The sequence below is a fragment of the Dermacentor albipictus genome, chromosome 6 (assembly GCF_038994185.2).
Source record: "Dermacentor albipictus isolate Rhodes 1998 colony chromosome 6, USDA_Dalb.pri_finalv2, whole genome shotgun sequence".
In the NCBI taxonomy this organism is placed as follows: Eukaryota; Metazoa; Arthropoda; class Arachnida; order Ixodida; family Ixodidae; genus Dermacentor; species Dermacentor albipictus.
In genome coordinates this window covers 58,781,176-58,794,003 of record NC_091826.1, presented here as the reverse complement: position 1 = coordinate 58,794,003, position 12,828 = coordinate 58,781,176, and the positions used below count along the sequence as shown (strand labels likewise).

The 12,828-nt window shown below is 46.8% G+C and overlaps 1 protein-coding gene across 1 annotated transcript; it reads right to left on the bottom strand.

Annotated features, from left to right (window-relative positions):
* Positions 1 to 1,141: 1,141 nt before the first annotated feature.
* LOC135896125 (uncharacterized) lies at positions 1,142 to 6,239 on the bottom strand. Its single transcript, XM_065424473.1, has 2 exons — positions 5,653 to 6,239; positions 1,142 to 2,522 (listed from the first exon to the last, which is right to left on the bottom strand). Exons 1-2 carry the CDS (start codon positions 6,177 to 6,179, stop codon positions 1,958 to 1,960), a joined length of 1,092 nt encoding a protein of 363 aa, XP_065280545.1. The 5' UTR covers positions 6,180 to 6,239; the 3' UTR covers positions 1,142 to 1,957.
* Positions 6,240 to 12,828: the final 6,589 nt, after the last annotated feature.

Below are 12,828 nucleotides of genomic sequence, written 5' to 3'. Positions count from 1 at the left end.
AGGTGCCTATGCTCTCTTTCAAAAAAGAATGGAAGGTTGCTTCGGTGCACCCTTTTTTTAGGCGGCAATCTTGAAGGACGGAAATGAATTTGCCATGTAAGCCTTCTTAATTTCGGCGCGATGGTGTGGCCGCCCACCACCGAGCCCAACAAAGCCACGCTACGAGGCTGGAAATACCCACACACGCCAGCCATGAATCGCCGCCATAACCTTTTATATATATATATATATATATATATATATATATATATATATATATATATATATATATATATATATATATATATATATATATATATATATATATATATATATATCCAACACTGAATATATTACCCGAGGTTAACCCTTGAGGCCAGGCAACTTAGAAATAAAAGGAAGTGAGTAGAAGACGGGCGAGATTGAAAGAGAAAGACGCAGATTAAAGGAGGACATGAAAAGGCGACTGCCGATTTCCTCCAGCTGGGTGACCCTGTAGGTACCGTGTATGCCAATCCGAGGCCAAAGAGGTGTGTTGCCTCCACCTACGGCGCCCTAGAGGTCCAAACACCCGACATTGGCTCAACTCTCAGAATCTCCCTTTCCCCAGACACGGCGAAGCCGCACACGGCCACGTGCGGGAGGGTCCAACCCTCGTGTGCTCGGGTACGTGGTGTCGCAACACACCAAACGCCTGAAAACGCAGACGCCCCTGCGGAGCACTAATTTATAGATTGGGTAGGTGCCTCTATAGTGCTCACTCAAAACCAATCATCCAAAAAGGTGATGTCCCACGGTGACAAAGTAAGTACAAAATACTTAGATGCAGGTAGAAATGTGTCGTACTTCACTGTGCACAAACCTGCCATCACCACTCTTCTCTCAACAAGCGTTACAATTGCCTTCTTCATGATCACACCGTTGCGTAGACGTCTCACACTGCGCAGCCACCCGATTTGTTCTTTCCATATCGGAATAGCCTGTTAGCCGTGAAACGCGTAAACATCAGATATGCGTGACATTTAAGGTTATGACCTTTACGGAGGATAAACATTAACACATATGCTACATTAGATTGCACGTTGTATGGGACGAAAATAAACATTGTACGCACCGCCGTCAGTTCTACAGGATTTAATTGCTCGTTTAAATAAAGCTTCGCTTGACATCCCAACACGTGCACGGGATCTACATGACTTTTTAATACCTTCATTGCTTTCGTTACATAAATTTACGTACTGGTAAATTTAACCAAATACATCCAGTAACAACAAGTCCTGCTTTACCACGGCAAAGGCGTGTCTAAACTGAACTGCGGTGTCTGTTAAGCTTATTCATCCGACCTATAGCAACCATCACATTCATATTCGCCAATAAATGGTGCGATGAGCCAGTAGGCGCAACAGTGCAAACTGCCTGTTTACAGCAGCGAATCCGCGTTGCCTTATGGTAAAATATGCGTAATATCAACAGGCAACATTATTTCGTGCTTTGATCAGTACATTTGATCAGTATGCTTTGATCCTTATGTATATATACAGGATATCTTCTAGTCATGGCTGTAAAAAATTAGCGGCATAACCGCCATCGGACGTCGATCGAGCCACAGTCACGTGCATAAAACGTAAAGTTGCCTTTGTCAATAGCGAATCATTCGTGAGGTTTTTAGGTAGTCTTTCTTACTTCTTTTTTTTTTCTCTCTCTCTCTCTGTGTTTTTCTTTTTCATTTGTATTAAAGTCATGTGTGGTTCCCTGATGGTATATGAGCTGATAAGCGTGAAAAGTAAGAGTCGACATGTTCGTTATTACGCCAGTAATGCCTGCCCTTGTTAACGCCGAAAAATCTGCGAGAAGTCCGGTAGTTCCGGAAAGCGTAATAATAGCAGTATTCGCTCATCTGAAACTAAGACGTGGCTGCGGTCACCTCCGCGCTTTGAGCAAGTTGTGTTTCCAGACTCCATCGCACTGGGCAGTGACATCACGATTCGTCAACCTTCGCGGTGGTCGCGTTCCACTCGCCGGTCTCAACGGCTTTCGATGGAGTGACCTTGATGAGCGGTGCACGCGAAAGGCCCCTATCTTGCCAGTCCTGCCTAGGAGCATGCAGCCAATCCTGTGTCGCGTCAACGTCGGAACTATCTGCCTTTGAGGACTCGTCGTGGACCTCCCACTCAGAATTATTCAGAGCCGTTGACCTTGCGCCTTTTTTGGCCGCAATGAAGGCAGCGGACATCGGCGCCTCCACCCGGGTGTTCGACGCCGACAGGTGTCTCGGAAAAGATGGCGCTGCGGTATTTGGATGTTGCTCGTGCGCCCTCCTCTTCCGCTTCGGAACGGACGTCGGTAGCGTAGAATGGAAGCCCTCGGTCCACGACGGAGTCGCTGGGGTTACGTCGACGGCTGTCCCGTTCCCGACGCCGGTGGCATTCAGGCCCTCGGCCTGCAGTGCGCCAGCCTCCTGCAGATCCAGTGACATGATGACCATGCCGAAGACGATGAGCGCCAGGGCGACCACGCTCACGGGGAAGAACCACATGTTGCGCCTGCGCGCAGAAGCGAGCAGCGTCCAGTCACCAGTCATTTAGGCTCATCGGCTGTGCGCAGAGCCTTCGTGCTAATAGCACGTTCCTACTGACAACACTGTTTACGCTACTCAAGTGACAGCGCAGGATAGCGCATATAAAGTGTTAGCTAAATTGAATAATTTGATTCAGCTCCACATCAGAGCATGCAGTCTTAGGGTGCTTCGCCCCAGTTTTCTTAGGACTAAAGTAATCGCTTTCAAGGAAAGTCGGTGATTGTATTTACACTGCTGCCGTAATAGGAACACAAAGCTTTTCACTGTGCAATGAAAAACAAATGAACTTTGTTCAAAGCAAAAGTTCTCGTTCTGGGTCGTAAATCGCACGAGTTTTTGTGCCTGCTTGAAGTTTTCTGGAGGGCGCCTAATTTTCTTTTCCCTTGGTGAAAAACGCTACGGAGGAAAGGAAGCTTAGAGTAAGGCGGGGAAAGTGAGCACATAAAAACAAAGTTATGCTCGACAAATCTCTCAAATAATATTGTCGACCATGTTTACGAAAGTTCGCAATCCCAATGTACATGAATCATAGCGTACTTCTCGCTGGCAGCACCTTGAACATGCTTTCTAGGTGCAACTGCCTCAAGAACTGTTTTGAAGGACCACTAGCTGGCTACGCAAAGCCCCTGGACATACCAAAAATGTCATTGTCAAGGCTGGCGCGGGGCACCGGTTCTGGCCTTGAGGAGCCGCGAGTTTCGCAATTAGGCATTTACAACCAGCACGAATTGACAAGACGCACGAATGATACATGCAACAGCCCGTCGCATACGAATAATTTCCACGTGCTGTCACTTTCTTGCGCAAGTGAATTGCAATGCATCGTCGGGCAATTGCAGAGGCGTACTTTACTCAGGGCATACTAGGGTCTGAAGCAGTTACTTCTAAACAGAAACGAAAACATCCATGCACTTCGTTTAGGAGCACGTTAAAGAACCCCATGTGGTCGAAATTTTCTGGAGTCCCCCCCGATGGCGTGCCTCATAATCAGCTCGTTGTTTTGGAACGTAAAACTGCCTAATTTAACTTTAATTCTTTTGTAACAGATATGTACTGGCCGCCACCAGAGCATCACACTCTGCGCGCAGCCGGCAAGACTAAACTAGACGCGACGGATGAAGTCGGTTGTACCTAATTGTTAAAATTCGAAATTGGTTGCTATTTGCCCGCCACCATCACCACGTGGCTTTGAGTCGTTACCAGCGAGAAATGTGGCTGTCATATGGCTTTTCGTAACACAACTCTTACAATAATTGCTGGGTAAGATGTCTAAAGAAACCATTAAAGCATGCTTTATCAAATATAAAGGCGTTGCTTAGCATATGGATTTCGTAACACCACTCTTACAATAATTGCTACGTAAAATTTTGGAAGAAACCACAGAAGCATCCTTTATCAAGTAAGAGGGCGTTTCTGTAGCACCTCGCTATTAGCTGTCTCACATGTGCAACTTCACCTCCTTTGAGTGACAATAACATCTCACTTTGCGATTAATTCTGTTTTACATATATTTTTCAATCTCATAGCAAAAAAATAGCCACAATTTCGCATTGACAGCCACAGCAAAGTATTGAAGAACGTAGATGGTCGGTAAAGTAGGGATCCTGGCATTATGGGCAGCATACGTTGCAGATAGCATTCACTGACCAAGTAAACATGCGTTGCTTTATGCACACAAAAGGAACAGATTAACTCAGTTTAGATGATCGCAAGCACTCGGGCGGGCACCAAACCGGCGTGCATGTTTCAAAGCGAACGTTCCTTCCTACCGCTCCCTTCACTCTTCCAACTTTTCCGCGCCTCCCCAAGACTGAGGATGTCACGTGACCTCCAACAGTGGCTGCGCGGACAGACAGGGCCCATCGAGCCACGAGTGCCACCAGTATTTCTCGGCACGCCCTATTATACGCGCTCGCTTCCGCACGTGCAGGACGTCACGTGACCGTGTCGCATAGCAAGGCATGTGCAGTGCGTCGCTGAGACTTCATGGCAGTGGCGGCGCTGACGCTGACAACAAGTGTTAAATATTAGTACAGTTGCTACCCAATGATATCCAACTGGTAGTCAACCCTGTGTGTTACCGCTTCCTTTTTTCTGTGTGTTCTCGTCACTGTGGAACTAATACATGCACAATGTAAACGACACGTTAAAATACTAGTTAAGGTACATTAGATGGTTTATCCTTGCTTTGACTCTTATCTGAATGATCAGAAAAGAAAAAGACCCTTCTACGATCGATGCAGATTGCGACGCGTTTATCGTGCCCACGTCAGCATTATTCCGGATATTGTGACAATAATATTCTGCCGAATGCAGTAATAGGTTGGGTTGGTTGGTTTTTGCTGAAATGCATGTTTACTAGCGCAAAAACCTTTGACGCAGAGTACAGACGTTCAGTTCAGTTTAGTTCAATTTTATTTCCTTAAAGACCCCTTTGCTAGAGGTATTACATAAGGGCTAGGTACAGTTTGATAATGCAACGTAAACACAGGTGTACAGAAAAGCTGCACAAGAAGGCTACATTTTTGCAAGTGCATAAAAACAAAGAACAACGCGTGAAAAAGCAGGCTATTTTACAGCCAACGAAGACACATTTTTTGAAAAACAATGTCGGGCAAGTGATTTGAGCGACGTGGTGGGGAAGGGCATTCCAGTCTGATGCTGTGCGGAAAAAAAAAGACGAGGAAAATGTAGTTGCATGGGATCATGGCCGTAAGACTTGTTATGGGTGCCCAGTTCGTAGCGATATGCGTGCAGGTGGTGTGGTGTATCGCTCGTTAATTAGAGAACTGTAAAAGAACTTATGAAAGAGGCAAAGGCTGGCTGTAGCACGGCCTTTGCAAAGCGCTAGATTTTCACACTGCTAAATTGACAAGTGATGCGAACGTCCTACAAGTGCACAAAGCAACCCCTACGTGTTCGTACTTATAGGAGATTCCCTGTAGCGTGCAAATTTAATAGCTGAAGGTCCAGCGTGTTACCCGAAGTCTTGCACCTGCGTCTAAGTTTTTTGCGCTATCAAAGGTGCATTTCTGTCAAGTGACTAACTTCCATGGTTTCCCATTAGCATCGCCGCAATTCATCAACGCACTCACCAGTCCAAGACGTATACGGTATCTGGTCGCCGTGCCAACGTGAGTTCCCGGTCGCCGGGCAAGACCAACGGCGGGAAAGGCTGCCGCTTCAAGGGTTTGAATAACCCCTCCGAGGACGCCGCGCTGTCCGGTGCCTGGCCAGCAGTCGAACTGGTCACGCTGTCCGAGGAGCTGGCCCCACCCTTGGCCTTCTGCTGGCTCGACAATTTCTCCTTGCTTGAGCTCGCTGACCCCGACTTCGCTCCGGGAGAGGATCCCTTGCTTCCTTTCTTCTTCTTGCCACCGGACTTGTCCTTCTTTTTCTTTCCTCCGGACTTGTCTTTCTTCTCCTTGCTTCCGGACTTGCTTTTCTTATCCTCGCTTCCGGACGTCTGCTTGCTTTCCTCGCTTCCGGATTTGTCGTCCTTGACTTTGCTTCCAGTCTTGTCCTTACTTCCTTTTCCTCCAGGCTTGCCCTTCTTTCCTTTTCCTGCGGACTTGCCCTTTTTTGCCTTGCCCCCGGACTTAGATTTCTTCGCCTTGGCCATGATGCACACGGGGCGGACGCTGCTGCCGCCAGCGCGTTCCCGTCAGCACCTCAAAACGTGGCGTTTACCCACTACGGGGTAACTGGCCGAGAAGCCGCCGGTTAGAACCCAAGGACGTAGAAGAGCCAAAAAAAATGTGAGACAGAGAAAACTTGAAATTACGGAAGCATAAGTACAACACACTATCTACAGAGTGAGTGATATTAGTGAGGAAAACACGTCGCTTACAAAGGAAAGCAACCTATCTAATGGCAGAAAGACAATTTGAATTATCATGAGTAACATTGAGACAGATCCATTTGTTAAGTCGAGAGCCCTAAGCGACTCGTTGCAATACCTAAAGAACGCGGCATCTAGTCGAGTGGTGAAAGAAATATCATCGTCAGCAACGGCTCAAATCTCCGTAAGCAAGCAAAGATGCAGTGGCTCACACCCCCTTAAGCGATGGGGGCGAAATGCGAAAACACCCGTGTACTTAGATTTAGGTGCACGTTAAAGAACCCCAGGTGGTCGAAATTTTCAGAGTTCTCCACTACGGCGTGCCTCATAATCAGAAAATGGTTTTGGCACGTAAAACCCCATAATTTAATTTTTTTTAACACCCCCATAAGGACGACGAAGCCGAACGGCGAAGGCAGCAACGTGACGATGCGAGGCGGCAACGTGGAGAGGAGGCCGAAGCTCGCAGACAACGGCTTGCCACACGTGTACTTCACACTGCGGCTCGTTATGTCTTGCAAGAAGTCTTACCCCACCGATCGTATACCAAGAGCACAGCACGCTTTCACCTTCACGTGTTACAGTACTGTAACACGCTGCCGAACTTTTTATTCCTTGAAATTAGCCTGATATTCCGTTTATAATGGTGCCTGTTGCAAATGGCAATGCATACGTTATCGTGGCGAAATTCCAGTTGAGAGGCTTTTCTGGAGATAAAGTAGCCGCATAATTAAAAAGAATACCTAGTTGTCCGAACGCAACTTCTAAATATCCAGCATAAAATTAAGCACAACCTATTTCACGATGGCTGTCGGCGACAAATCGTTGCACGGCTGCATGCGGCTTGCACAACGTGGAAAAAAATTCAAAATAAAGAAGTTACTTTCACAATTTATACAGTTGAATTCGTTGAACAAAAAAAAAGATGGCTGTGGCTTAGCTAAGGTTAAGCCCAGGATGCGAAGCATACTAGCCTTTATTTTAACGCGACAGCGTTAAGGAGCTCGTGTCGCAGAAAAGCCCTGTCGTGACGTCACGGTGTCACGTGGTATTGAAGGCGACACCGCCCAAAGCCACCTAGAAAAAAATGCAAGGCCTCCGCATCACCTCCTCTCCCCTGTCAATACGTCACGAGAGTCGGATGGTAGCGGTGGATGGGGGAGCGCTGCGTTTCTAGAACGCGGCGCGCGTTCTGAAAACAAATTTTCTCCGTGGCTGCAACGCCAGAGCGGCAACGCGAGGAGCATTTGCTTGGTGGCTTTGGTGGGGCATGCTGCACCGTAAACGCGATTGCTTTTCTTCGATTGTGCGTGGTTCGTCGTACACGGAAGCGCAACGATGCCTGGCTGTTGTTGCGCACCAAACTGCAAGTCCAATTATGACGGAGGACAAAGTGTCCGAGAGCAGTTCCTCGGAAGGACTTCTCGCCAACGAAGTACACAGTGGTAAGTATTTCTTCTCTCTATTGTTATTCTGGGTTTCCAGACGAATAGGTTTAGTCAGCATAGTGCGCAATGCATTCGTGCACGCGTGCACAATAGATGCGTCTCTGCAACTGTCGACGCGCTTGTAAATTCAACATTTTCGTCGAGCTTCATACCTGTAACGGCTTGTTTTTTTTATTTCAGCTCTGTGAAAAGCATTTCTTGCCATCGGATTACTTGAAGACATCTTACACGGGCGTCAAGACAGGAAAAGTGGTCGAAGTTGCCATGAAAAACATCCGTCTGAAGAAAACTGCAGTTCCGAGCTTGTTTCCCAATTGCCCTGCCTATTTATGGCGTCCGCAAGTGTGCGTTCGAGAAGCGCCGGCTGCCAAAAGAGCGCGCTTGGAAGCCACATATTTGCAAAAAGCAATAATGCTTTCTCAGCAAACCCAAGCAGAAGAGGATGCCAAAAATCTGGTTGGTAGCTTTGCGGACTTGCTGAAGGCCTTGCCAAGCTTTCAGTGTTCGGACTTCTGGACAGTTTTGAACAAGGGCTCCAAGGTTTTCTTTTTGGACTTGTCACTTCAATCTGCTCCTGCAGTCCGTACTTCGGTGATCGTGTCCACAGACCTGCGCGTCGAAGTATTGTTTGGTGAAGCGGGTGTGAGGAAGTGTGGTGATGTTTTAGTTCCTGAAAAGCTGTGCGACTTGAGAGATTTGAAAAGTGTGTTACACATGATCGAACAGACACGTAAGGATATCAGCACTGAGCGTTCTGAAAAGGCCCGTCATCTACTGACATTGGTTTCGACATTGCTAGAGGAAGTAAGTGGAAAACATTTCGCATGCGAGTTGCAAGAATGGCATTTGGAAGTGCTTAAATTCTTGAAGAGTCAAGCTGATCTTGTTTTGTATGATGCTGGCCGATATCCCCCCGATTTATTGGTTTTTGCTAGCCTTTTGTTCACAATTTCACCTCATGCATATAGATTCCTGAGAAGTTCGATGAAGCTTAAGATGCCGCATCCTGATACGATCAGAAGACTCTGTTCATCGCACGATGTACGCCCTGAAACGGAGCAGCAAGAATGTAGCTTTCTTTCCTATGCAAAGCGTATGGTAAGCACATATAAAGAGCATGAAAAGACTGTAACGTTAATGATTGATGAGATTCGCCTTCAATAATTTTTTTATTACAAGGCTGGGTTGGTTACTGGTGCTGCGGTAAATTCATCGACTGCAGCAGAAACTGCCCACGTATTTATGATACAGAGCCTGCTTTCTTCAAACCAGGATGTTGTACACATCCTTCCTGTGGCACAAATCGATGCTAAGGCGCTGCACGACTGCCTTCGGAAGATTGTTCTTGATCTAGAGGCATCTGGTTTTAGAATAATCGCAGTGATCTCGGACAATAACTCCATAAACAGAAAAGCCATGTCCTACTTCGATAAGCCGGCAAGTGTCAGCATTGTTTACCAGCATGCTTTCCTTTAGGACTGAGAGTAGGCCTCTCGTTTTTTACTTACTTTTCACCATTATCTCAGTATTTTATGAAGACCAATAAGGCCTGCAAACGAGGCGGGTGGAAATAAAATAACCACAAGAAATGGTACAACAAAGACGGAAGCTTATTCTATTTGAGAATTAGTTGTGCGTGACCCTATAATGATAAAATTTTCACAATAAAATTAACCTCGATAATCGTGTGTCTAGCGAGGACTGTTTTACGCAATGGAAGAGTGAGAATGATAATTGTATATGGAAGATTTAAAATGTTTGTTTCTGAATGCAGTTCTTATCACTTGTGAATAAAGTATATTCTGTGTCTTCAATATGCAGTTTTCCTCTTTCTTTCGTTCCGTCTAAAGTTGAGTGACTAAGCAGCATGCAGTTTGCTTGTCTTAGTCCCGACCAAACATCACAAGCACAATAAGGCACGTCGTGTTGCGATACACGCAAAAAACAAAAATGTTGCCAATCAAGTAATCTAAGGAAGGTATGAAAGAATGCTGCTTTCTATGGTGGTGTTGACTGCGGTGAACCAGCGGCTCCCCCTTATTTTTTGCGTCAGCTATACGTGTCTTGCTTTGGAAACGAAGCATCTGAATTTATAGGTTGCTGTCACTTTAAGGACAGCACTAATTTTCTCATGCCATAGTATCCGCGACGCGCAAAGAGACACACTGCAAGCGCAACGAACCTAGGCGCGGAGACGCCGACGGCGTCGACTGTCCGGCCCATCCGACTAGCGTGACGTCACACCGGCGTGCGGAGGCCTTACATTTTTTTCTAGGTGGCTTTGCACCGCCGCGCCTGAGGAGCTGGGTTGAGCTCTCGTAATATGCTTCGCATAAAACGTTAGGCTGTTTGCTTACTGTTTCTCCGCCCACTGTGATGACTGTAAGAAAGCGATTAGATTGGTTCTGTGAAGCAATCAGAAATTGCTGTATCATTATCATTCGCGATACAGCATGCAGGTATGGGTATTTTTGCGCAAGAGATGAGATACTTATTTCGCCACGGAAGAAGAAATTTGGTGGCAAATTAAAATCTTTGTACAAGGTGTGCTCTTTATAAGCACCAGGAGTGGTGATAAATGGGCACTATTATAAAAATTGATAAACCATGACAATATTCGAGCAATGTTTACGATCACTGTGGCTACAGCCTTCCATATGTTCCAGTTAATAATAGCATCCCCAAATACCTCTCGGAAGAAGGGGAAGCTTCTTTTATTTAGGGCTTGTGTCAAATTCTTAACATTATGCAAAGCAAAAATTGAAATAAGACCAAGGCCTATAAATGATCCGACTTAGATACTGAAGCTGTAAATTAGCATATTTGTTATGAAGTCATTAGTTTTATGGAGACTTGTATTAGCTGTAGTTGCGAGAAATTCTCTATTTTGAAAGTAATGTTTACTGTTCGAAGTTGTATTAATAATTCTGGTATTATCTTAATTTCTTCTGAAATATAAATCCCCCTTTTTTTTGTCATGGTTGTGAAATATACCCAACTGCACAGTGAATCAAATGTATGCAGTACCCCACAACTTTGACTCCCAAAATAGCAAAACAGCATTTCTTTAGAAAAGTGAGGGTGTGCTTAGCGCTACGTCTCAAAACAGCGATGATCATTCCTCGGATGCGTCCCAAAGGCTGTCCTTTCATCAGCGCGCGGACAGGGGGCGACGGGGTCCGACATATTCTGCGACGCGCAAACAAAAAAAGAGCTCCCTTCCAGGTGTCAACCGCCGCCGTCCTTCGTGGAAGCGGTAGCTACAGCGAAGGCCACCGTATACCTAAACGTGACCCTGACAAGAGGATCGTCATAAAGAGGAGAGCCCACGAATTGATAAAGGGGGCCAATGCCGAGGACTTCCGGGGGAACCGCGTCGGCATCAGGTTCCCAGTTTGCCATGTGGTCGCCTCGTATGCGGGGGGGATCGCGCAGCATTGGAGGTGGAGTGGCTGAGTCCACCGGAACGGTGTGAGGTCATGGGTGGGATTTTGCGAACGATTCCACGATTGTAATTGGCCGAGACGCAGTCATCATATTCCCTAGTCTAGTCACCTAGGGAAACAAACTGCTTTAAAAGCGGACACCTTTGGTGCAGTGTGTCCTGACGTTGGCCGACATGCGTGTCCTGACGTCTGCAGAGATGTGTGTCCTGCCGTGTCCTCATGTGTGGTCAGACATGTAACGACCTCAGACATGTAGTGAGCTCAGACATTTATAAGTGCTCCTACATGGAGTGGGCTCCCATATCTGGAGCCAATGCAAATAATGTAAAATAGACCCTTTTATTTCGCTCCTGCTTCCGAACGTACTCATCCCTGTGCCTGGAGGATCCATGACCTAAACCCCTAGTTGCAACATTCGACATATATGGCCTAAACGGAGGCTTGCCTAATTTTATGCGAAGCATATTACGAGAGCTCAACCCAGCTCCTCAGGCGCGGCGGTGTCGCCTTGAAAACACGTGACACCGTGACGTCACGACAGAGGAGAAGTGGCTTTGGCTCAACTCTTGCAAGACGGGCTGGGTGGGAATCGAACCAGGGTCTCCGGAGTGTGGGACGGAGACGCTACCACTGAGCCACGAGTACGATGCTTCAAAGCGGTACAAAAGCGCCTCTAGTGAATGTGGTGTTGCCTTAGAAACGAGCTGTTTCTAAGGCGTGCGTCTCTTGCTCAGGCGCACATTTCGTTGCCGCGCCGAACGCTGCTTTGCTCGACGCTCACCGCGTCCAATGCGGGGCGCGTAGTCGCTGCCCTGTAGCCCACTGTCTTACACCCCTTGGCGGGTCTACGGGAACGCTGTCGCGTTCCACTCTTGAAGGCGAAGCAGAGTAACGCATGAGTTGTTTCTTCGTCTAGCCGAACCAAATATAGCCAAGCAACAGCAGTTCACCACGCTAAACAGTGGTTGAACAACTAAAATAAAGGCTAGTATGCTTCGCATCCTGGGCTTAACCTTACCTAAGCCACAGCCATTTTTTTTTCCGCCGGAAAATACAAAAAGTCATGCAATAAAATGTTAAACGGAAGCTTTCTTTGCGTCTTCCCTCAAGTTCGAGGCTCCTGCTTTTCCACGATAAGCCAGTCCCGAACGTATTGCAAACAGTCCTGAGATAGTGCAAATCTAGGCGACCCGAGGAACCCAGTGGCCATGTGCTGTAAAAATGGTTTTTCACTGTGAAAAGAATGTGGAACGTAAAGCGTTGCTGAACGCTCTTTTCACGAACGCAACACGGAGATCTCCGTAAAACCGAAACCCCGGTAATGAGCTTGCTTTAAACCATTACAGAATGTCCTTACTTTCCAAATAAAGAAAAGAACATGGAGACAGCAAGAAACAGCTAGGAGACCGCAGTATACGATCTGTACGAACACGGAAGGCAATACAAGTGCACAAAGCGCGCACACAAGAGGAACAAGAAGCCGAACCCAAATACACATGTCTTCATGACGTGATTTGTGAGCCTGTCTCCGTTCCA